Source organism: Mesoplodon densirostris, chromosome 9, assembly GCF_025265405.1.
Source record: "Mesoplodon densirostris isolate mMesDen1 chromosome 9, mMesDen1 primary haplotype, whole genome shotgun sequence".
In the NCBI taxonomy this organism is placed as follows: Eukaryota; Metazoa; Chordata; class Mammalia; order Artiodactyla; family Ziphiidae; genus Mesoplodon; species Mesoplodon densirostris.
In genome coordinates this window covers 71454991-71480529 of record NC_082669.1, presented here as the reverse complement: position 1 = coordinate 71480529, position 25539 = coordinate 71454991, and the positions used below count along the sequence as shown (strand labels likewise).

The window sequence follows — 25539 nt, the reverse complement described above, 5'->3', positions numbered from 1 at the left end:
ATATTAAATAGTCATGTAAGTGTTTTTACAGTCTCAATAAGCCTGTTTCAACCTTCCAAAATATCTGTTGCTAGAATTCATAATTTTCAAAGGGAAATTTCATATTTTTTAAAATTTCACTTGTGCCTCACAGAAGTACCTCAACTTTTACCACAATTAACTAATAGGAAAAAAAATACCATGAAGAATGTGAGGCAGACATTTTTCTCTATCTTTCATAGATGGAAAAGTCTGAGGTTCACAGCCTGCGGGGGTTACTCAGAAGGAGTGAGGAGAATGCAGTTTTCTGACTCCTGATCTAGCAGGCTCTTTACTCACTTTGCTGCTTTATCTTTGAAATGTAAACAGACTCCAAATTCATTCGGTTTTTGTTTTAAAACAACACCTTGTGAAGGACCCAAGGTGGTTATTTTTACTGGTGTAAAATCACTAATGTAAAATAAGACTCGTAATTGGTCTTATGGATTCTCTTTCCAAAGCAATAGTTAAAGTGGTTATCTCCCTTTTAAGAGGGCCAGTCTGTGTACTTAGCAAATCCGCATCATTTATTCTAAGAGGTCTAAGGGGATTTTCATTTTCAGGTTTCTTTTACTCTGCAGCCTTTTAAGCTAGAAGGCTAATCATTCTGCATTATGGTAAGCATCAAGTCAAGAATGGAAGCCTCTCTGTACCCAACCCTGACACGTTAGTTTTTTTGTTTTTAGTAGGAGAATATTGCTTTTCTCTAACACCATGGTTTGGTTAAATAAGAGTTTAACTATTTAAGAACATTCAAGATAGCCTTTCTAAAAATTATCATTATTAACTTTCATCTACTTGGTTTTCTCTTTTACTAAGAAATTCTGCTAATTTAAATGAAAATAAAAATACCCATCAGGGTCCAATATGAAGCAACTATAACTTAAATTAAGAAAAGATTAGTAGTTCCCCAACCTGCCCAACATTTCTCTGCAGACTTTAAATGGAATGTTTGCTTCCACCCACCTCTCCATCCCCCAGTGTCCTATCGCGCTCCCACAAGAAGCAGACAGTACTGACAGGCCTGGCTTATATGACCAAGTGCACAGATTGAATTAGAAAGCTGGCTTTGAGTCATTAGCAAGTATAAAAAAGAAGAAAACGAATGGTGCTTTTCCACTCATGTGACCCACAGTGTCGTGAATGCTGCTTGAACAGTGTGTCTGACACATCACACATCACAACACAGATTCCCCACTCAATTAGGGGTGAGAGTGTTCTATTTCCACAGCTGCTCAGTCTCCACCCTTCTGGGCTCTCAGGTTGGCTGCTCCTTGCTGTAAGTGTGAGCCCCAAATCCCAGGTGTGGTAAAGATTCTCCATTCCCCCCTTTTTTTCTTAGCTCTAATATAAAATCTTCATGTTTTGGAACATTAATGCTTGAGAAGTTTGCTAAAGTTGGAAATAAAGACAACGAACTGAAGATGGATGGCCATCAAGAAAAGGAAAGAATGGAGGGAGAAAGGAAAGAGGAAGTCAACAAAGAAAGGATTTAATGGGGTTTTATAGAAAATTTACCTTGCTACTACATAAAGAACAGATAAAAACCCAATCCTTACTCTTTAAACCTATCTGTACATTAATAGATCTGGCAGATCATAAATGCATAACTGAAATGGGAAAAATGGAGGGCGAGGGCCAGTAAGCCAGTCATTATGCCTAAATCAGTGTCTTCATGTGAAATCAAGATGCTCTAATCAGTGTTCACTCCTCGGAGATTAACCAACAAATAAATAATCTGTATGCTACAATAAATAGATTTTTTTAAGATACAGAATTAATCCTTTGTTGAACAAAAAGCCACCAGAATCTCACTAGCTCTGAGGTCAATTGTTTGGCTAATCCCTGTCCTCAATGTATTTGTCACTGAACTTTTGTTAAAGCACATACATTAATGGTTCTCAAAAATAACCACAGAGTTAGAATCTGTTTATGTAATATGCAGATCCCTAGACCCCTGAAAACATGGTTCTAATTCAACAAGTGGGCGTGGGGCGAGAGAGGAGTTCCTCTCAGCTTTCTGTTATAGGATGTCCCAAGAAGGACTGAAAAATCCTCCAAATGTGGTCCATCTCAGAACTTGTTGAAGTGCAGGCTGACCCAAACTTATAGAATCAGAATTCATATTTTAACAAGATCCCCAAATGCTTTGTATGCAAATTAAAGCATGAGAAGTACGATTCCAGAGTAAGCAGCATCAAACTTTTTTTTATAAAAGACCAACTGGTAAATATTTTAGGCTTCCTAGGCCATGTGGTCTCTGTCACAGCTACTCTGCTCTGCCCCTGTCCTGCAAAGGCAGCCAATAAAATGGTTCTGTAAAGTATGGCCCGTGGGCCAAATCTGACCAGTCACTTGTTTTTATACAACCTGCTAGCCAAGAATGGTCTTTACATTTTAAAATGGTTTAAAAATATCAATAGAAGAATAATACGTTGTGACATGTGAAAATTATAGACATTCAAATTTCAGTATCCATAAATAAAATTTTATCAGAACACAGCCACATTTATTTGTTTACATATTGCCTATGGCTGCTATTATTTTACAATGGCAGAGTTGAACAATTGTGACAGAGTCCATATGGCCTGCAAGCCTAAATATTTACTATATGGCCCTTTACAGAAAACGTTTGCTAACCCCTGCAATAAAACTTTATTTGTGGACAATGAAATTTGAGTTTCATATAATTTTCACATGTCACAAAATACTATTCTTTTGATTTTTAAAACCATTTGAAAGTGTTAAAAAAAACATTTTTAGTTGGAAGGATGTACAAAAGCCAGTAACATTTGAAGCAACCTGGTTCTCAAAGCTTCCTTTGTGAAACACAACCCAGGTTTCCTGAAAAGAAAAAAATCTTCTTAAGCAAGGTTTCCCAAGCTCAAGTGTGGCCAATAGTAATTTCATTTCTCCTTAATGAAGTCACCCCTTCCCTGGTCTCAGTCACATGGTTTGGGAGGACTTCCACTACCACCAAATTCCAGGGGTTACAAACTCCCAAACAAGCCAATTAGTGAACCCCTATCCTTTGGATCATGGCTTGGGGTTCAAGACACATGATCCTAAACAAGGGCCAATGAGGTGTTAATGAGGTTTTCTGGACTCCTTTCTCTGTAGATGCTACTGATGACTATTTCCTAATAGATGCAAACAAGGAAGAACGTAGCCATGAGACCAGGGGACAGCCATCTTGTGACGCCCCCCAAAAAAGCCTGCCAAAAATCAGCACCAACACCAAGAAGTCAGAGATGAGAAAAACAGATTTCCTTTGTGCCTTGAATCACACTTCACCTGAAACTACACCAAAACTATTTAAGTGGGTAGGCCAACAAATTCCCTTTATTGTTAAACTAAGTTGAAAAAAATTTCCCACTATTAGCAACACAGAATCCTAACTGATGCACACATTATCTCCACCCCCCCTTCCTTAATATTTTATTTCAAATACTTGCATTTTATCTGGTCATATGTAAATCCTCCTCCTCCAACCCCACACCCCCCAAAATGAGCAAATCAACCCTGTCAGCCTGTCAACCTTAAAATCCAAAGATCACTGTTGTACAACCCAAATGACAAGGAACTCCTCTGGAAGTCAAACCTTTGATGCCAAGGGCAGGACTACAAGTTTTCTTCTGTGCTCATGACCAAATGAGGCCTTGCTGCAGAATTCAGGTTTGGTTCTTAGAGCAGTTGTGTGGGCTTCATGAGCAACACCAAAGCCTAATATGTGTGACCCATGACTGAGAGAGTGTAGCTGCATAAATTAGGAAACCAATGACAGATAATGAGAAGGCTTTCCTATCCCTCAGCAAAGCTCCTGTCAGAGGGTCAGCAGAAGTCAGGCAACCTGGTTCAAGGACATGACCAGCAGTGTAGGTGATTTTGGGCATGTCACTTCCTGATCTAGGCTTCAATTTTCCATTTCCTCATCCACAAGATGGGAGGGGCTGAATTTTAGTGACCCTGTTGGTCTTCTCACACAATCTGCAATGTCTTTGTCCCTGCTGCAGTAATCCAAGCTAAGGACCTCACCTCCCACAGTGCCCTCTATGTAATGTGTTTATGTGTGGTGGGGTGGTGTGGGATGGGGGAGAACTTGCTGGTGGCTCTTTTTTTCTCAACTTGCATAGAGTCAGTCATGCTCTTCTAGTATTCACCCTTGACAGAAACAACAGACATATCAGAAGTCACCCTCTCTTGTTAAAGGTGTGGTGGGAAATGATGAAAGTTATAGGTTTCAGTGTGGGACTTTGATTAATCACAGATGGATTCTCAGAAGAGGTGGGATGTTCTTGTTTCTCACTAGCTCTGGTCAAATCCAAAGCTAAATGTGGCCAATAGGAAGACTGCAGTGCCATGAGAAAGATTAGGAATTCAGGAGCCTTTTGGGGTGCTTGGTTCAAACGTGTGTTCCTTCACTCACCTCTGCCCTGTTAGGCACCAGGGAACCTGAGTCTAGTCACTCTGGGTAGAACCAAGAAATACACAAAATTCTTAGGTGCTTTGGATTCAGGTAGACTTTGAACCACACATTGAAAAATCACTGTCCAAAAAAGTACTTTTTTCAGAATGTTTAAAATAAACAATAGCCATTTATAATAACATCTTATTTTTTAAATGTTTCCAAATGATGTGACCCACTGGATCATTACAAAAGCCCTGTGACATAGACAGTATTTATTATCAAGTAAAATTTATGAGATTTATTTTACAATGAAATGATGTGTATAAAAGCACCTGCCACAGATTTTGATATCCCTTAGGTCTAGGTAAATGTTAGTTATCATTATAATTAGCAGTTATACAATATAAGAAGCATCCAATCATTTTCCAAAAGAGTGAACTGTGGCACAAAGGACAAGTGACTGACAAGAAGTCATCCTGACTAGTAAAGGTCTTCAGAATCCTGCCACATATGGTAGCCTCCACCCCTAGGTGCCTCCTTAGAAGAAGAGAACTTTCTGAGGTTTGTTGTTTGCTTGATTTCTTCCAGACACATTGGTTTTGAAGTGTTTTGGGAGTTGCAGAAGAGTAGGGGCTAAAAGTGCTGGGAGATGGGAACACAGGAGAAAGGAAAACAAGAATTCTAACCTATGCTCCACCAACTATTAGCTGTGTGATTTACAGTAAGTTACATAACCTCTCTGTGCCTTAGTTTCCTCATCTGTAAAATGGGGAAGATCAAATGAGATAATATAGGTAAGGTGCTTAGAATATTGCCAGGCACATACAAGCACTTGAAACAATTTAATCATTATATGGGCTGTTTGCTTCATGTCAGAGGAAGAAAAGCAGCACTAGGCTTTTGGGGTAGCTGATGAGCTGAGGCTAGTGCTGGCTGAAGCTGAGAGCAGTCCTTAAGTATTGGGCTGTGTGCCCAGCACATCCCACTTAAGGACCATTCACAAACATTCACTACTTAGAAGGTCACTTTAATAATTAGTCTTGCTTTGCTAATTATATTTTACTGATTAGGAACTACTGCTGACAACACTAGGGTTGCTGAGGGTGCTAATTTTTTAGCTGCCATCTGAGAATCATGACTGATTTTGCTGTCCAGACAGTTACCTTTAAACGGATCGTGTCAATAGCGCATTGTGATGGGAATACAAAGAGGGAACTCTGGAGGCTAGAAGACGCTGTTGTATGATTCCCTCCCTGGCATTTCCAGACCTGACATTCAGCCCTAAACCTGACACCCCAACCCCGACGTAAATATTCCTTAACATCAGGAGACAGTTGCTTGCTTGTAGGAAGATTAAAAACAAACCTAAAGAATGTGGTTTGTAAAAACACTTTGCTAATAACTGATAACAAATAACCTGTGCTTAAGGAGACCTTACCCTGTGCTCAGCATTCTACATGCATCATCTCATTTAATGTGCCCAACAGTCCAATAACGCAGGTGCTAGTATTCCATCCATTTTACAGCTAAGGCAAAGAGGCACAAAGAGACGATGTGAAGTGCCCAAAGTCACACATATAGCAAGTGGCAGAAAAGAAACTTGAACCCAGTAAGTCATGAATAAAACCAGCAAGTCTATACGTAATCTTTGGACTTCTTTGGTCCCTCTCCACCCCCTCTTTTTTTTAATTAAAGGGGAGAGGGCTTTTTTTTTAAAAAAAAAAAAAGCAGATATAATTCTAGTGTAATAATAGTATTAACACTATTTGTGCACACCAGGTGGTCCGCATAACACTTAAGATGCATCTTCTCAGTTTATCTTCAGGAGGACCTAGAGTTAAGTATCTATCCAGATCCGTTTTACAGATGAGAAACAGAGGCTCAGAGAAGTTCAGTGATTTGCCCCAACGCCAAAGAGCTAGAAAGGGTCGAGTTGGGAGGTAGGAAATAAAAGTCTAATAAACTGTCAGCCTGAGAAGGGCTGTGTTGAGACGGCCCAAGCCGCCCCCAGACCCCGAGCCTCGGCCTTTCTCAAAGCGCTCCAGAAGCGCTGCAGCTGAGCCGGGACAGGCGGCAGTCTGGGGACCCAGCCCCCACCCAGCCCTGCGCTAATGGGGGTAAAGCTCGGCCGGCGCCATCCTGCAAGCCGAGTCTGATAATAGCCCTGATTAAATGGCGGGGCAGCCAAGGGAAGGCCCCCGCCGCCGCCAGCGCCACCGTCACCGTGCCGACTAAGCAGGGACCGGCAGCGGCGGGGCCTCTAACTTGGACGTCTGAGTCCCAGCCGCAGGGACTGCGGCGGTCGGAGCCGAGGGCACCGTCTCTGGCCCCGGGTCCTGAGTTGGAGCCGCGTGTGCGGAACGGTGGCCCGAGCGCCTTGAGCAGAGGCGGGTCGGGTCTGCTTCTCCACCATTCGGTGGTTCGCAGGGACCCCTTACAGCGTCACTTCAGGAAGCATCTTTAGGAATCTGAGTCCACGTCTAGAGTCACCAAGTGACGGAACTTAGTGGAATCGAGCTGTCTTGGCCCCTACAAGGTGGAGGTCTGGACCGATGACAGCCGCAAAGGGGATGGGTTGGTGGGAGAGAACCAGCGGATCCCAGAGTCAAGACGCGAGAGTGAGCCTTGCAAGCCCCTGGGCTCGGTGAGTCTGCGCCTCTCCGTTGCGGAAAGTGTCCGCTTCCTGCCATCGCATCTCCGTAACTGGGGCCGCCGCTCCCAGTGTGCTCAGCCGGCGCCGGGCACTGTGCGAGCCTCCCGCTTCACGCTAGGGAAACTAAGGCTCAGAGTAGTCAGATAGCCCACGGTCACTTGGCCAATAAAGGACAAAGCTGGCTTCAAACCTCCAAAACTTGAAAGTCTGCCTCCTATACTTGGGGGTACGCAGACTCCAGCCAAGCTCTGCATGATCTCCAGGGCCAGCCCCGCCTCCATCCCCCCTCGCCGCCTCCGCTGCCTCCGCGGAGCCTGCAGATTAGTCGGTAATTACCCCCAGGAAAGAAGAAATAATGACAAAGGCCGCCTGGGCTCGCGGTCTATGTGCGACACCGAAAGACCTTTACTTGGCCTGCCTTCTGTTTTGCACGCCGGGCGGGTGGACCGTGGGCATGCGAGTTACATCTGCCCACATTTGAAGGAACAATGTTCTCTGGCCCGGTGAGCATATAACAAAGACAGGCAGGTGTTTACGGGTTTCTGGGGCTGATATATGCAAACAGAGAATTCAGCCCTTTCCTCCGAACTGCCTCTGCTTCCAGAACCGGAAACTAGCCAAGTTAGTGATAGCATTCGATATGGGTTTGAGGTTAAGATTGCGGAGCTAAACGACTTGGGTCACACAGTCCAAGATTGCCTCCCGCTCCACCATGAAACTATCCGTGTGCCCTAGATCAACTGAGTTACTTCGCGTTCCGAGCCTCATTTTCTGCAACTTTAAAATGCAGATGATAATGCTACCCGACAGATATTATTATCAACATTATGTATTTCTTGGGAAGCCTAGTGCAGCGCCAGGCACATATTAAGTGCACAATAGAAGCTCTTTGCAATGCACTGAAAAACTAGCATCCAGGACTTGAAATGTACACAAAATGCCTTCAAACTACGTGAGTTAATGAAAGAAGATGCAGCCCAAAGGCCACCTGTGGACCTCCAGTCTTTCCAGCCAGGGCGTTCACAACAGAGAGGCCGCATGTCTGAGCATCCCCGGGGACCTGGCCCCTTCCTAGTGGTGAAGTATGAGTTTCTCTTACACCATAGAAATCGAGTGAGACCCAGAGCCTTTCACAGACTCCAGAGAGAAAGCTGTTTCTTACATTCCTTACAATTCCAGGGTGGAAACTGGGGCTCTTGGACACAATTCTCCATCACATCTAATTTGTATCAATTACAAATTTGTAATTTGTATTAAATTGAAAAGGGGCCTCGCCAAAGTTCCAGAGTTGGCCCATAGTAGTATCTGTGAAGTCCTTTACCCTCACATGGACATTAACCTTCACAACAAACTTGATGTAGGTATTATCATCAGAAAACCATATTTTACAGATATGGAAACAGAGGCACTTGCCCAAACTGGCGTTTCTAATGCCAGGCTCCACACCTTCCTCTGCAAGCTTTTTTATTAAGGTTGTTTAGTCTGCCTTTATGCCCTTACATCCTAAGAGTTCTTTTAGCTCAATGTTGAGAAAACTGTATACTTTTCGTATCGATGTTCTATTATACATCTCCAGCTAGGTTTTGAATCCTTGATAGGCAGTGATCATATGCAAATTATCCAGCCCCATCCCCACCCCAATAACTCAATGCCTGTCCACAATGAATGAATGCCCACAAACAGGTTGAATTGGGTATCTCTGCTCCTTGTTTCCTCAAGTCTTTATCACAATTTCTATTTATTTGTGTGCGTATGGTTTCATGTGTTTATTATTGGTGTCTCCCACTAGACTGTGAGTTGCATGAGGCAGAAATTTTAGGGTTCTGATCACTGGTCTATTCATGGAACCTAGCACAGTACCCAGCCCAAAGTAAGTACCAGGTAATATTAGATAAATGAACAACTACTTTGCATTCTTTATCTTTTACTGGATGCCATACATCTTTGTTCCCTTACATAATACATGCTTCAAGTCGTCTGGAACATGCTGACATTTGGGAATAGGCACCCAATCCCTTACTGCGTGTATTTTGCCTTCCGTGGGTAAGGGAATAAAATGAGCTTCGATCAAATTGTTTCTGGGGAGACTCGCAATGGGGGCTGGCAGCAGATACCTTGTAGGACTACTTCCTGCCTGGGTCTTCCCCGCCTTGATCTCCCAAACCTCTTGATAAGGACCCAGACAAGTTGTCACCAAACAGCTGGCTCCAGCTCCTGAAAATCGAAGGCAGGACATGCTCCAGCAATCACCCAGGGGACAGGGTGCAGTTGGTTGTTGGAAGGCTGGATCACCTTCCAAAATGTGGTAATCGCTAGAAGTTTAATTAGGTGACATCTGCAAAACTGACGCTACTTTGCGAGAGGAGGGGCGCTGACAAGACAGCTGTGGTTGCTCTTCTACGGAAATTGCCTCATTTAGTTTTCAGTTTGTTTTTAAACACCTAAGAAATCACAGCTCAGGAAGGACGCTTGGGCCGCCTGTCTGGCTGTGGTGTGCCCTATCCACGCAGGCCCCACGCCTCCCCACCAGTGGGCCAGGGCACCCGGCCAAGATGACTTTCATCCTGATGCAGGGGACCATGCTCTGTCTGCTTCCCTCCTCCTAGTGGGGGTTCCCGCTTAAACAGTCCAGTGTGCGCGATAATGGCAGGGGCAATGCTTTCAAAGCTAGAGATTTGGGTGGAAATCATCGCTCTGCTGATTATCAGTATAATTTCGATCAAATTCGTAACCTTCCTGACCCAGCTAAGACTAGGATGAGAGCCTAAAATTTAAGGGGGTGCCAAAAAAACTAATAAAATGATATTTCAATGCAGTAATTTAAAAGATCAAAGTTCATGCAAAAATTCATGATGTACGAAATATCTAAGTGTTAAACACAGGACTGGTCAGCAGCCAGGCGGTTGAGAGAGGGAAGGCGACGACGTCCCAAGAGGAGGATTGGAAGAGGAAGGCGGGAGCCCGTAAGGAGGACAAGAAAGGAGGGTGGAGGAGGAAGGAGGGTGGAGGAGGGGTGGGAGAGAGCAGGTCTGGATTCCTCGCCCACAGGGTCAGAAGAGGTTTCTTTGCTGTTCTTGGGATCACGCTGCGAGTTTTGCACCCAATTCTAATGTACAAGTTCTGCCCTGGTCAGGGGGAGGCCTGGGGCGCCTAGGGTCGGTCCCTGCAGTCTAGAGCTCCTGCGGAACAAACCTGCATGCGAGTGGTCGAGAGAAGGAGCGGGAGGGTCGCGACCCTAAGGGATCAGCCTGTGAGGAGTTCTGAGGCCCCGCGCCTGATCTCTGCCCGTAGGCCCGGTGGCTCCACGCGACGGGAACCGGAGAAGGCCCCGGGCGTCCAAGTTCCCGTAGCCGGGCGGTGGCGCGCACCCACAGACGCCGACCTCCTCGAGCTTGAGGCCCGGCCGGCAACGTCACCTGCCTTAGGCCCACAAGACGTCCCTTTCCTGGGTTCCACATCTGGGCGCCAGTGTGAAGTCCCGGGCGGCTTGGACACACACACACACACACACACACACACACACACACACACACACACACGCACTCTGGACACACACACACACACACACACACACACACACCCGCACTCTGGCCGCGCCCCTCGAGGGGCTGATCTATGCTTCGCCCTTAGAACCGGAATTGGGCGAGGGCGCCTCGAGTCGCCCGGCCCTGGGGCCTCCGGGGTGAACCTGAGCTCCGGACGTTCCGGGCCCGTTCTTGAGGCCGGGACTGGAGGGGGCACTTCTCGGGGACCACTTGGGTTCAAAAAAACTTAATTCCGTCAGGATGTGCATTTGAGCCTTGGTTCGGGTTCCTCCGAGGAAAGGCTCAGACCACTCCCCTCGCCGCACAGTGAAATCGGAGGCTGCGCCGCGCGCTCCCTACCCAGCCCAGGGATGCGCGCTGCTCACGGCGCGCCCCCGGGACGTGTAGCACCGGCTTCCAGGGGGCTGCGGCCGCGCTCCCTACGCTGCTTCGGGTGTCTTTCTTGTTCGGTAAACCGAATTTAGGAATCCAAAGGCACCGAAGCCCATTTCTTTTGCTTTTAAGGAGTTTACCAAAAAGAGCGGAAAACAGGATGGGGACGAGATCTCGGGAGTAGAGCTGCCCTTGCGTTGAGAAGCGGGTCTCCTTTCTCGCCCTCGGGTACCGGGCGGTGCTCTTGGTGTGGCACCGGGTCCTGCCGCTCCGGGCGCAGTCGTCCCACGCGGGTGGAGGGTCCCTACCGCTGTCAGCGGAGGGTTCTGCGTTAGTGTTAACGTCCATTAAGCGAGGGGCTTTTGGCCAAAATCGTGAAACCGTTTCTTCCTGCACAGTTCTGGGGTCGACCAACTTTTGAGTTTCGGAGACTACAAAGGACAATTTGAAACGGTAGTATGTATAAAGAGACATCTTCCAGTCCTCCATATAATCAAACTCAGTATAACCAGACTCAGACATATAACCCCAAATTTTAATTCCTAGGCTCCAAAGTTTAGCAAGATGTAAATAATGGTCCACTACCACAATGTGACCCCAATCCGTATATTCCAAAACTGTCTACACAGCTACCTGTACGTGAGCACGCGAAGGAAAGATCTCTGAGATCGCGAAATTGCAGCTCAAAAATTTAATATAATAAAATGCTGTACTCATGGTTTACTTATATTGGGGTAACTGTTTAGGCTTTTTACGCACTTTAACCCGTTTAATCCACAGAGCGATATTCTAGGTAGGAATTATTCGTCTATTTTAATGTAGATGATGAAACTAAGGCTTTGAGAAATTTAGGTAACCTGTACCGAGTCTCAGGGAGGGCTAAAGTGGGCTAAAGTCAAGATTCAAAGCCTTCTCCAAGTGCAAGGCACTTTCCGGTGTCCAAGAGTCGCCCCCGCCCTTCTGAAGTCAGCATGAGAAGGGCCTGCAGGGAAGTGTTAATGTGATTGCTTTGTTCCAACCCCCTCCGTGGCTTTACCTGTTAACCCGTGCTAACACCTGGGTTTTGAAGGGACCTCAGAACTGGGCGATCTCCTCTTCAGGTGGGCTTTGAATCACCCTATGACGGCACCTCTCTGCCAAGCACTGGTTCCCCGTTTTTATAGCACGGTATTGATTTGCAGAGGCAATAACTCTAAGAGAAGGGACAGTGTGCCCCTGATAATTATGTTGTAGTATACATTTTATTGCCGCGGTTTCAACACCAACGAGATGCATCACTTTTTAGGGATCCCCAAACGGCTCACCTCTAGAGCCCGAATTTGTTTAAAGTGGCCCTTTCAATTCCTGTGGTGTGCTGCCTGCCTCCGCGCACGCTAGCTTAGCTTCCTATTTTGCCTGCAGTAGGATGAATAGTCAAAGTTCACTGCCCACCAGACACCCAGAATTGGGCTAAGGCTGCGTGGGCAATTGGAAAAGTGGAAACTGATTGGGGGCAAATCATTTTTCCCCTTGCTCCGCCAATTTTTCTAAAAATGTCCCTGTCATGAAATTATTCAAATTCCAGCCTGAACCGTTAAGATAATTAAGATATGATGTTTCCTCATATGAAAACTGAAACCAGCAAATAAGATCTTCGATGCCCAGTTGAAGCATAAAGTTCTAGACTATGACATTACTCACCCAAAACAAACAACCCCCCACCTCGTGCCCCCCAAAAACCTCATGACAGAAATCTCCCTTCCTGGCCAAACAGTGAGCACTTGAGACGGGACAGGGACAAGCCTGCGCCTTACATTCAAACCAGGGAAATGTCACTGTTGCATTGACTGAGATAGGGTGTGTGTTGGGGGGGAAGCTTTATTAACCCAAGGGTCTGGGCTGTCCAAAAACAGCAAAGGACCAAAGACTCAAGAATAGAAAAGAATCTGTAGGTGCATGCGGTGGTTTAGCCTCTATTCTTACCAAAGTTTAATCTGAAAGCATTCTCAGCCGGCGTTACTCTACTGTGGATCTCCCGTGAATAGCCCAGGCACAGCTGCAGGGCCCGGGTGTGATCAAAATCTTCGCCTGGAGTGCAGGTCTGTGCCTCTAGCCGGCTATTTTAGGGGAGATGCACCACCCTGCCAGCCAGACCCGGTTTCTCACTCTCCAAGCAAATGGACATGGGCTGGAAGACAGCGTATAAATCCCTTCCAGCACAAAAGTATAGTTTTACAAATTCCCCCCTAATTTACATACACTCTCTGTACATCGAGACTAGTATCAGAATGTTCCTTAGTCACTCTCATGCAGTACATTGTTAGAAACTATTGATACACGGTGACAAGACAGGCTTAAATCACGAGTCCCCCAGCTGTCATCATGTTACTTACATGGACGATTTCAACTTTTGACTTTCAGGTTTTTTTTCCCCATAAGTTTATTTCAGGGGGTGGGGAATGTGTGTGCCGTGGAGAGAGAAAAACTTTGGTGGGAAATGGGAGCTGCTTTCCTTTCTTTTTTCTTTCTTTCTTTCTTTTTTTTTCTTTCAAGACCCACCAAGAGGCTCCTAATCGCCAAACCGACTGACTAGAAAGGAGCGCAAATATTTACATGTACAGCTTGAGTGTGTGTGTCAGCCTAAGTTTACACGGCTCCGAGTGAAGCGGATTACCCTGCGAATTCGGAGAATTTAAGTTATTCAAGCTGAACAAGGCCAGCAAGACGACCCCCATAAGGCCGTGGGAAGTCCAGGTCGCAACTGAATTTGTGAAGGCTGAAGGTCCCGTGTCCCCCAAGCCCGGGCGCTGTGAGGCTCGCACTCTCCAACTGCGCGTCGCGTGGTCCCAGCAGGGTGCCGCGCCCCCCCACCCCCGGCACGGCACGGCATCTGCCCCTCGCCTTCCCCTCGGTCAAGGCCCGATTTTCGAGAGTCCCTCTCGAGAACAGGAACCCTGAATGAGAGGCACACCGGTGTGCAGAAGAAGCCGTGGTTCTGAGATCATCCTTTGCCAAATGCTCCCAGTCCTTAGCGTATCTTTTGCAGGGCTGCATCTCTCCAGCCCCACTGTCTAGCAGCCAGATTTTGGAGCCCAATGAGTGCAGGTATCCAGCCCTGGGTGCTGCCCGGCGAATGGGCTCTGGCCCATTGGCGCCAGATCTACGGCGTCGGTTTCTGCCCTACTTAGCGCTTTCTAACTTTCTTTTGCAACTGTGAGCACCAGTAAGAAAAAGAATGGAAGGAGCAAAAACTCCCCGAGGCTTCCTCTGGTCTACGCTCCCGAGATCCCATGTCTTAGGACGCGACCAAAATGCCCCCCCCCCCCGACAGCGATCACCTCCTTCTCACTCCTGGACTGCGAGACCAGGCGGGCTGCGTCCGCGGCCGCTGCGCCAACCTGGTGGTGTCACCCCATTCCCCGAACGGGTGCCATGCTCCAGCGGGCTGCTGAGCGAGGCCACGAGGGCGCCGCGCCCCGGGCGCGCCCTCCCCACCCGGCCCCGCGGCCCCGCCCCCGGCGGCGGAATCAGGAAGCGGTGACGTGTGGCGGCGCTGACTGGCTGCGGGCCGCGGGGATCGCAGCTGCCAGCAAATTAAGGCGCAGGGCGGCGAACGCCCGGGCGCAGTGTCCTCCGCGCCCCGCCGCGCTCGCACGGCTACGCTCCCGCTCCCAGACAACCACCCCATTTTAGCTGCGCTCGGCCGCTCCGACTGTCCCCAGAGTGGGGAGGGAGGAAAGACGTGGAGCGGGTGCTGCAGGACCCCTGGGCTTTGCGCAGCTGATGCTCCTCTCCAGCTTCCGGAGGCACAGCCTGTGGTCCTACGGAGCGCCCCGGTGCTTGCACACCTAGCTGAGACCGTGGTTGGTCCTCTCCGGCTAGTTTGAAGTCTCTGCGGCTCGAGGCTCTTGCGGTGGGGAAAAGGAGAGGCCGGTGTGGAGCTCTCGGGAGGTTGGGGCTGACTCATCTAGAGTCCCCGACTCCCCTGTGATTGCACTTGGAAACTTTCCGCTGTGTTTCAGTCTCTGTCTCTCTTGGGGAAGCTGGACGGCAGTTCGGCAGGCCAGGTCCCTGGCCAGGACCGCGCACTAGGGGCCATGGAGTTCACGGCGTCGCCCAAGCCCCAGCTTTCCTCCAGGGCCAACGCCTTCTCCATCGCCGCGCTGATGTCGAGCGGCGGCTCCAAAGAGAAGGAAGCTACGGAGAACACTATCAAACCACTGGGTAAGTCGGGTGCTAGACCGTCGGGGTGCACAGGCATGGGAGTGCTGCACATTTGTCTGTCCCTCCGTTCCCTAGCTTCAGGAGGCTCTCGAGGGTGGCCACCTTTCCCGGCTCGCGGCAGCTCTGACCCTCAGGCCATAGACTATACGTTGCGGGTGGGAGATTTTTTTTTTCTCTTAGGCCCGAATTCTTTGGGGACTTCACAGTCTGTTAAATGCAACCGGTTTCGTATCTCGTACGTATATCGCTAGTCGCTTTCCCTACCTATTTGTCTAGAATCCTTATGTCAAGTCGGACATCCGGCGTGTGTAACTTTGTTGGGATAAAAACATTTAGGGGATAAATAATAATAAAACCCCCTTTAAAAACTCAACAGGATTTACGATGCGTGTAACACCTGCTTGTGCATTTGAAACCAAGGAGACTGACTTCACAAGAAACTACTTTAATTTTGTTTTTCCCCCGACTTGAATAGACTACACAAAGTCAGCTCCTTAAGACAACTGTCAAGTGCTGTAGAATAAGCCAGTTGTCCCCGCATGAACCATTTTCTTCACAGAAGCTCTAGACTTATCTGTGAGACATCATTTCATAACTGCCATCATTTTCAGTGGAGGTTGGCAAAAACATTAGCCAGTTACCATTTCCCAGATTCCTCAACTTTTAGCTATACTGTTTATTTAACAACCTTTACCATTTATAGAAGACAGTACTCTCAGAGTAAAGGGGAAAAAGGGACTATATTCCCCTTACCACGAGTGAATTGTGTGGGAAAGAAACTGCTGGAGATAAGTGTTTTAAGTCCCTTTACAACTGAGGGAGAAAGAAGTGTTCTCATCATCACCTCTTGGGTCCCCAGGTAATAATTATTCCACATCCTGATCATCTGGTAGCCCTAAAACTGTGCAAAGCATCAAATAGAGAACTTAGGGTAATATTTTTAAAAACTTTTAAACTCTAGTCAATTCTTTTCTTCCTTCTCCCTGTCCTTCTCAACATTTTAACATCTCACACCTTGAAACAACAATAATAATATAAAAGATGAAATGTTAGAGATGAAAAATAAGGGGCCTGGGCAGAGAGAGAAGAGAGAACTAAAATCCCTGCAGCAACTTAGAACCAAGGAAAAGGAAACCAGAAGATCTCCAGAAAACATGTCAAAAAGTCTCTCCTCCAAGGTTTTCACTCCCTTTCCCTGGTTCTTCCCACCTATCCTCCTGTGTAAATCTAAACCTGCCAAAGAAATGGAAACAACCAATCAGACAAACTCCAACTGTTTAGAAAAAAATTCACCACCAATTTCAAAGTTATGTTTGTGGCACTTCCCAACATTATCCGCTCCTATTTAGGGGGCCTCTGAATTCTTTATAAATGCCCCCAATACAATTTGGTAGCTAGCAGGAAAAGAGGATTTCAGGTTAAAATTCCTGACAGAAGTACAGACAGTAGACTGGGAAACATGCCAGCTTCAGCTCCACTGTCATTGCAACATTGCTTTCCTTCTCTACTTTCCTGAGGAAAAACCCACCTTCCTCTGAATTCTAAACTATAAAACCATTCACAGCTTACGGCACCTCTACCCTCACCCCAGTCTGTAAAATGAGCATCCTCCCTCCCCTGGGGCTTTTGAGACCGGCTCCAAAAAGAACCAGAAGGCATTCTAGTCCCTTTCAGCAGCCAGTTCAACAGAGCACAATTAGCAGCTGTAAGCCAAGGACTCGGGCATGTGAAATACCTGTTAAGAGAGAATGAAACACTAGCGAGATGCTGAAGAAACTGTAGGGTGGGAGTCACAAGTGTCTCATTACTGCTCATTTAAACATGTTAAATCTACTCAGAAGAACCACCTCAGACGACTAGATCATTACTTTTCTTTTTAAATTGAGATATAATTGACTTATAACATTGTGTTAGAGCATTTCTGTATCATTTTCTTCCTCCACTTCCCAACCCTGACCCACTGGTTAGTCTGGAGTTTACAGCATTTGTGTTTTTCAATGGTCAGAAAATTTCTAAGGCTACTTGTTAATTCCCTATAAAGATGTTATGTGAATGTGTTTCTGAAAACATTAGTAAATAATATGATTTTGCCATGGCATGGTTCTCTTTGAATTTGAAAACAGAAGGATAAGATAATTTAGTTATTCTTAATTTAAAATGCTTCCATGAGTTGGATTATTATTGTAAGAGAAAAGAAGGTAAAAATTCTCTACTTCCTGCTTGCCTGCCCCAAGTCAAAAGAGAAATATGAGAAATAAAACATTATATGTGTGTGTATGTATGTGTATGTGTGTGCGTGTGTATATATATATATATATATAACTTGTTTCAATTCCTTGAGGGCACTTAGAATAGAGTTGTTTGAAGTTCAGTTTCACATTGCGGATTCAAGTAGTTTCTTTTTTAAAGGATGCAAGATAATTGGGACAATTACAGAGCTCCCCCTGTATTCCATCAAAGTGACTGGTGTAGTCCCAGGCCCTTATCATCTGTGGGGGAGAATGTTTGGTTCGTAGGCAGTGGTGTTTCAGCTTGATGGTAGATGGCAAACTGTTCTTCCTACTTTAATACTCTGCTCTTCTGGGTTTGGGGTTCTTTTGCTCACTTCCAAAACGTTCTTGAGAGAGAGAGAAATATACATATCATCCCTCAAGTATTTGTTTCAAGCCCGGTCCAAAAAATTGGCCCAGAGATTGTACTCCTGTAATTTAACAAGCAATAAATATGCTAGTCTTTCATGAGATCTCAGGCTGGGAGGGAAATTATAAAAATGCCCTAAAGTAACATCTGAAAGCCTAGGAAACTGGGAGCCAGGCAGAGAAGTGAAGTGACTTAATTAACCCCCCCAACACCCCTTTTTCACTTTCTCTTATGGGGAGGTGACTCCAGGAGGGAAGGGAAGTTCCTCTCAAAGTGAGGAAGGTGCTGATTTCTTCACTCCCTTGATCTCCCTGCAGAAAAGTGTCCTCTTTGTCAATGAGGGAGAACTGGCACTAGAGCCCACAAGCTGTGAAGTCTAGAACATGGGAGGGATAACAACAGGACTACTTGCTTTTAATTCTTTATGATCATGCCTTTCCCTTTATCCACTCCTCGCATTTCTATTCTCCAAAGTGGGTTTCAGTAATGGTGGTAACAAACCATGGTTCTAAAACTCACTCATTTGGTTCCATAAGCAAGCAGGAGCCATGTCACTTCACAGGAATTTCAGGCTTAATTTATATAGTGATGGGTTATTGCTGTCCTTCCGGAGATTCTGTGCGTAACCTTTCCAAAGTCAAATCCAGGAACCTATTTCAGTTGTGCTGTTCTCCTTCCTGTATCTTTGCTTGACAGAATTAGCTGTCATTCTCAATTCTCTTTGCCTGTAGAACAATTTGTCGAGAAGTCGTCCTGCGCTCAGCCCCTGGGTGAGCTGACCAGCCTAGATGCTCACGGGGAGTTTGGTGGCAGCGTCGCAGGCAACAGCAGCCCATCCTCCTCCTCTCTGTGCACTGAGCCGCTGATCCCCACCACCCCCATCATCCCCAGCGAGGAAATGGCCAAAATTGCCTGCAGCCTGGAGACCAAGGAGCTCTGGGACAAATTCCACGAGCTGGGCACGGAGATGATCATCACCAAGTCTGGCAGGTTGTAGGGGGGCTTGTTGGGTGAGGAGTGGGGAGAAGGGAATAGTGCCCTGGGTGGCAGAGGGAGTTTCCAGGAACTGGGTGAAACTCTACTGGTCCTGAGCTCCAAGAGGAAGCTTCGCTCAAGGAGGGTTTCTTTCGGCAGACTTGCTTTTGGAAAGAGCTGCTGAGACAGATATCCAGGCATTTGCTTTCTTGGGATCTGGCAGTGGGAAGCCCCACCCCTGCCCTAAGGGCATGGGACTGGGATCTCTGGCCCCCTGCAGCCTGGGATGGCTTCTGGGTGCAGGGTCGGCATCTGGAGGGAAGCAGGAACTCAGCTCATGCCAGGGTACAGGGCGGGCTGCTGGGTGCTGTGAGGGAGGCAGGCGGCTTCCCTTTTATCAGCCTCAATTTGCAGAAGCTCCCGTTAAAAACTAAAATGAAAACCTGGGAGGAAGAATGAAATTTGAAACGACCACACTCCCGGTAGGAAGGAGCTCTGGTGCAGGGGGCCCCTTGGCGCCGCAGTGGACTGATTCAGGGCAGGCAGGAAGTCCCAGGTGCAGGCTGCTCCTGGGACTGGGGCTAAGGCTCCGGGGGTCGGTGGCCCCTTGGCGCCTGACTGCTCCAGCTCTCAGGACTCCGGGACACACTGCCCAGAGTCTCCCGAAACGAAACCCAACTTGAGAACCCTGCTCTGGCTTCCTACTAAGGCAAGAGTGAGTTTTTTCCCTGGAAGGCAAGGAGGTTGTAGGACTCCATCTGCTCTGGAGACTCTGGTCTGGGAGCCTAATGGGCTTGATGATTTAGCACAGGATTTTCCCTAATTGCAGACCCTTAGGTATTAATGAGGACTCCTACAGAGATGACACTTAAGATTATCTAGGCTCGGGAGAAGGTCAGTCTCCGTATTCACATCTCTGAATGGCTTTACAGGAAACACAAAGAGTTTGGGGGCTGGGGAGGGAGGGAAGGCGGACCCTTTTCCTCCCTCTCTAATTCGGGTAATTCTCTTTGCCTGTGTCAGGAGGATGTTTCCTACCATCCGTGTGTCCTTTTCGGGCGTGGATTCTGAGGCCAAGTACATAGTCCTGATGGACATCGTCCCTGTGGACAACAAGAGGTACCGCTATGCCTACCACCGGTCCTCCTGGCTGGTGGCTGGCAAGGCGGACCCTCCGCTGCCAGCCAGGTTTGTGCCTCCAGATTTTTCAGCCAAGCAAAATGTGTATTAACCTTGCTGGCAGAATGTCTCCTGCCCTGGTTGTTTGAATTTTAAGCAGGTCTGTTTTTAAAGCCGTGAGCTCTGGTAAGAGAGCTTTCCAAGCCCAGACGCTCCAGGATTAACTACACAAAATATGGGTTAGTCTCTGAGAAAGGCAAGAGTTTGTATGCAGAACATTGCCTTTAATTTTATCTTTCATCATAATTCATTTCAAACTTTTTCTTAAATTTCAACTGGAATATTTATTAGAAATCTGGACCCATTTCATATGGCATCCATCATTTCTATTTGGCTAACACCAAACAGAATAAACCTACTGATGAAGTGGCTGCCCTAAAATCCTTTTCAGAAATGTGCATTTTAGTAAAGTAGTTGCTTATAGTAAATATTTGTTATAACGTGGTTATAACTTCATAGTAAATATCATATTGGTAAAATGTGGTTGTTTTTGACCAGTAAAGGGCTCAGAGATTTTTAAGTAAGAAAAACAAACTCTTTTTTTCCCTCATTATAATTAGTGGATAAATATAATTCGACATCAAGTTAATATTCTTCTACTGAATTTTTTTCTCTTTCTGACTTGCTTCACTCTGTATGACAGTCTCTAGGTCCATCCACCTCACTACAAATAACTCAATTTCATTTCTTTTTATGGCTGAGTAATATTCCATTGTATACCGTATGCTAACACATATATGTGGAATCTAAGGAAAAAAAGGTTTTGAAGAACCTAGGGGCAGGACAGGAATAAAGACGCAGACATAGAGAATGGACTTGATGACACGGGGAGGGGGAAGGGTAAGCTGGGATGAAGTGAGAGAGTGGCAAGGACTTATAAACACTACCAAATGTAAAATAGATAGCTAGTGGGAAGCAGCCACATAGCACAGGGAGATCAGTTCGGTGCTTTGTGACCACCTAAAGGGGTGGGATAGGGAGAGTAGGAGGGAGATGCAAGAGGGAGGAGATATGGGGATATATGTATATATATATAGCTGATTCACTCTGCTATAAAGCAGAAACTAACATACCATTGTAAAGCAATTATACTCCAATAAATATGTTAAAAAATATTCTTTTACTGAGAAATTACTCAGTATATTAGGTAATGACCCAAACAAAACATGTTCATTTTTGTGCTATTCATTGGTAATGTTTTTCCAGGAGAACTCCGTTTTAAAAATTACATGCAAACCTTTATTGCTACTGCCCAAATGAGCATTCTGGGGGGAAAAACCCAGCAAGTTCTTACTTATGTGAATACTAATAGTTTAAGAACAGGACTCTAACTGCATACTTTAATACAAACAATGAATCTTAGCTGACTTTACATTTAGGGTTCTAAAACCAAGCCTTACAGCTTTAAAGTTGTTTTATGACTAAGTAATTTTTATAATTGATTGGAAGTTCATATCAGAGCTAAGAATTTATTTAAATGTACAGTTTTAGGAACTCTGAAGTTAATTTCAAGGTATGGTTCTTTGTTAGTATCTAGTCTGGAGTCTAAGTCAAGGCACAGAATCAACACAATTTACACATACAGTTCAAATGGAATATTAAGCTTACTTAGTGGTTGATGATATTATTGAGCTTACAGTATATTAAATACACTAGAGAAGAGATTAAAAGAAGCCTCTCCAAGTTTTCCATTCCCACAAGAGACTAGGAAGGAGATCTTCCCAGCCCTTCCAAATTGATACATTAAATAACATATTAAATAATTTTTAGGACTAAAATTTTTTTTTTAAAAAAGGAGCAAGATTTACAAATTTACAATAGATATTTAAATGAATATAATTAGTGTTCTCTACTATTTACTATTAACTAGCCAGTTCACATTACTCCAGAGCTTCTTTCCAAAATTTACAATTTTTTTTTAAAGGGGGGAGAGAGAGGAAGAAAGAAGAGAGGATGAGAGAAGTATTTTAGCAGATTCCTAACCATTTTTACAAGCAAACCCCTTTTCTTTTTTTTCTCTAAGTCTTTCCTCTAAGAAGTTAATCACTCTTATTTAGCATACATTTTCCTCCTATCTGAAGGTATGGGGAACTGGTGCAGGCCAGTTGGAAATATGACATGCCTTGTTTATGTTACTAATCTGTTCTGGCTGGAAAAGGAAAGCATGTACGAATACACTATCTTAACTGAAGCATGTTTAAGCTATTGCTGGAATTTTAAGTCCCAGAGGACCTGAAAGAAGCGGGGCTTCCTGTATGCTTTTTCATTCATACTAGTTCAGCTTACTTATATTGATATTAGATTGAAATGTTTTGTGCATTATAGGATAGAAATATTCTAGATCATATAAGCAACTGTTCTTTATTATTATTAAAAGACATAGTGCTATATTTTCTAGCTCCATATGGGAAAGGTGAAGAACTTGGGAGGTGATCATTTTTGAACGGATGGTAGAAATTCCTTGCAGTTCTAGTTCTTTGAAGCACTTTATGTTAGACTGAAGTTTATCAGTCAGCTGTTCCTTATCAGAAGAAATGATGATCATAATAATGGAAAAGACATTATACATGACCTAAGTAATGTTATATTTTCATATAGGACATTTCCTTTTTTTAAAAAGTAGTTGATATTTAAATAAATTAATCTTTATTAATGTTATCGTATGTGGTGAATTGATACTTAAAGAGGGACCATCTCATCAACTTCTAGGATTTTAAATATTTTTGAACCTTTTTGGAGGAGTGGGTAGGATATGGTGCTGATTAGTAAAACAACTGCACCTATAAAGTTATAGCCTTGGAAGGGTGACACTTGAAAAGCTATTATGGTTGTGTCATCAAAGAATACTTCAATTGAAAGGCAATTTTGAGCACTCCTTAAAAAAAAAAATCAAACAGGCAGACAAACACCTAAGTTCTTGTACGGGTCTGGTAAGAATCTTTAGTGCTGTCAGCCTGTTTTGTGCTTTGCTTCTTGTGGGCTTTGTGAGTTGCAGCACGTGCACCCAACTCTTCTATTCTTAGTCCTCTGTGTGACAAACCACGGCATAGACTTCTTGTTCTTTACATGAATATGTTTTTAAACTTTTTTCCTTGCCTTTGCCCCAACCATAATATTTGTTTAATGATAGTTACAAAGATTCTACACAAAATATAGATATAAATAACCCATTGCATGGATAAAGGAATTTATCCCATTAAATCAAGGATATTTCCTTCCCCTATCATTAGTTCTATGATATCCCTGACTTCAGAAACGCTTATGTTGAGTGGATACTAGGATTGTGATTTACAAAAAGTTGTACTTAGTGTGAAGCTTGCAGGAAAAAAAATGACCTGCATTTAACTGTCAGTGAGTAAAAGATTGCCTTGAACATAGAAGCTGACCAATAAACGATAAATACTTGATAAGTATATTTTTTCCCATCAAAGCCTTTTTTTTTTTTTGCTTAGGCTGTTTACAGATAAATACATTGAATAATTTGAAGCTTACCCAACTTGTTTTCACTCTCCTTAGTAAGCACTTAACTAGGTGATGATGAAAGTAGTAATATTTAAAGTACCAGGAGAAGCAAACAGACTATGTGATCTGTGGACTATTAAAAGTTCCCCAGGTCAGTGTATTAAAATTATTCTGTCTTGTTTATAAAGAACACAAACTTTAAATTGAATCACCTTCAATTTTAAATGAATAGATTCTCTAGAATTGTTTCCTCTTTTAAATTCTTTGTCTTCATTGCTTTTTAGCAGTGCTTATACTAGGAATTCATTTTGCAATTAGTTATAACCTAGTCTTTCTTTTGAAAATATCTACAACAATAGGATTTTATATTTGACAAAAGCAGACTAGTAGTTGATTAGGTCGATGGGAAAAACCCACCTTTAAAAAAGTGGCTTGTTCAGCAAATAACAGAAAATGTATTAAGTACATTTTATTTATTTATTTATTTATTTATTTATTTATTTCTAATTGGACTATAATTGCTTTATAATGTTGCGTTAGCTTCTGCTGTACAATGACGGGAATCAGCTATATGTATACATATATCCCCTCCCTCTTGGACCTCCCTCCCACCTGCCCCCATCCCACCCATCTAGGTCGTCACAGAGCACTGAGCTGAGCTTCCTGTGGGACAAATTGGGAGATTAGGGTTGACATATATATACTACCATTAGTATTACCCCTTTTAAATCACTGGTACACAAAGAAACACATTTAGATGTTTCAGCATTATTTTGGTATTGCTGTATTACTAAATTTGCAATTATACAAGGCAAATAAAATTCACTTTATATGAGATTTTTGTGTTCCTTTAGAATCAGAATATTTTATAACCCAAAGAGAGATTTTTTTTTTTAAGTCTCAATAAAATTCTCTCATAATTTTCTTAGGCTGTATGTACATCCAGACTCTCCTTTTACTGGTGAGCAGCTACTTAAACAGATGGTGTCTTTTGAAAAGGTGAAACTCACCAACAATGAACTGGATCAACATGGCCATGTAAGTACAGTGCTTGGACTTGCGGATTCCCTGGGATGGAATGGAGAAACCACATAAAGCTTCCTCCTCCCTCGATGTCTCTTCCTCTCTCTCTTTCCCCCTCCCACCCTCCAGCTCTGAGTCATTCTATGAGAACATTCATATGTTCTACAGGGAACCTTGACTGCTATTGTCAAGAGGTCATTTACAAAGATGCTGTATGCCATTTCTATGCAAGAGAGTCAGGGACCTCTGGCACCATGGATTCCTACTTCTGCAACTGCTTTAACACCTGCACCAACTAAACAAAGGGAATGTGCATTTTGGAGGTTACTACAGCCCATTCTTGGATTAAACATCTAATTTCTATCAGTGGTATATCAGATAACACAGCATAAAGGGAATGAGGCTGAGACCTCCTATGGGGGTTTCCCAAAGTGTGTTGTATAGAATACATTCTTGTGCGATGCAATGGGACAAAAGGATTTTATGTACAAATAAATTTGGGGAAGTGCTGTTAGCTCATTATATATCCCCTCTGTAGAGAGACTTATGAATATTAAAACACAATGAAGTCTTGCAGTTAAAAACAAAACAATTTGATTTTACATCAGTAAGGAGTTCATTAAAATGTTGAAGAAAAGAGAAATTGGAATTCTCAGCTCTTATCAACAGTTAATAGAACAAACAGCCATTGACACAGGCTTTTCCATATTTGCTAAGACTGCTTTTTAAGGAACTATCTATGCTGTTATTTCATGCTCTTAAATAAAGATTCACATTTTTAAAAATCTGTTTTAGATTTTATGCTAAGAAAACTTTAGACAGACATGCATGCTTCTTTTTGATGAGAATACTGTTTCTTTTTTTGCCTCGTTTGCCAGAAAGCACATTGGGATTTTCATAGTGGCTTTCCTTGGCTTAGATATTCTGATATAATTATTCTCTCTCTTAGCCCCTTTATTAAGGCTCCTGTTACTTAAGGTTTTAGTTTTTACTGGATTTAGTAATTTACTGGATTTATGCAATTCAGAAAAAGAGTTTCAAAACTTTTCTCAAAAAAGACG

The 25539-nt window shown here is 44.3% G+C and overlaps 1 protein-coding gene across 1 annotated transcript in view; it reads left to right on the top strand.

The window, feature by feature from the left end:
- The first annotated feature begins 14574 nt into the window (after nt 1–14574).
- The window catches only part of TBX20 (T-box transcription factor 20), a 58197-nt gene continuing 47232 nt past the window's right edge, over nt 14575–25539 (top strand). The window contains exons 1-4 of the mRNA XM_060108388.1: nt 14575–15199; nt 18571–18829; nt 19838–20002; nt 24385–24493. Coding sequence (XP_059964371.1) covers nt 15073–15199; nt 18571–18829; nt 19838–20002; nt 24385–24493 — 660 coding nt within the window. The 5' untranslated portion in view covers nt 14575–15072. The remainder of the gene's footprint in view (nt 15200–18570; nt 18830–19837; nt 20003–24384; nt 24494–25539) is intronic.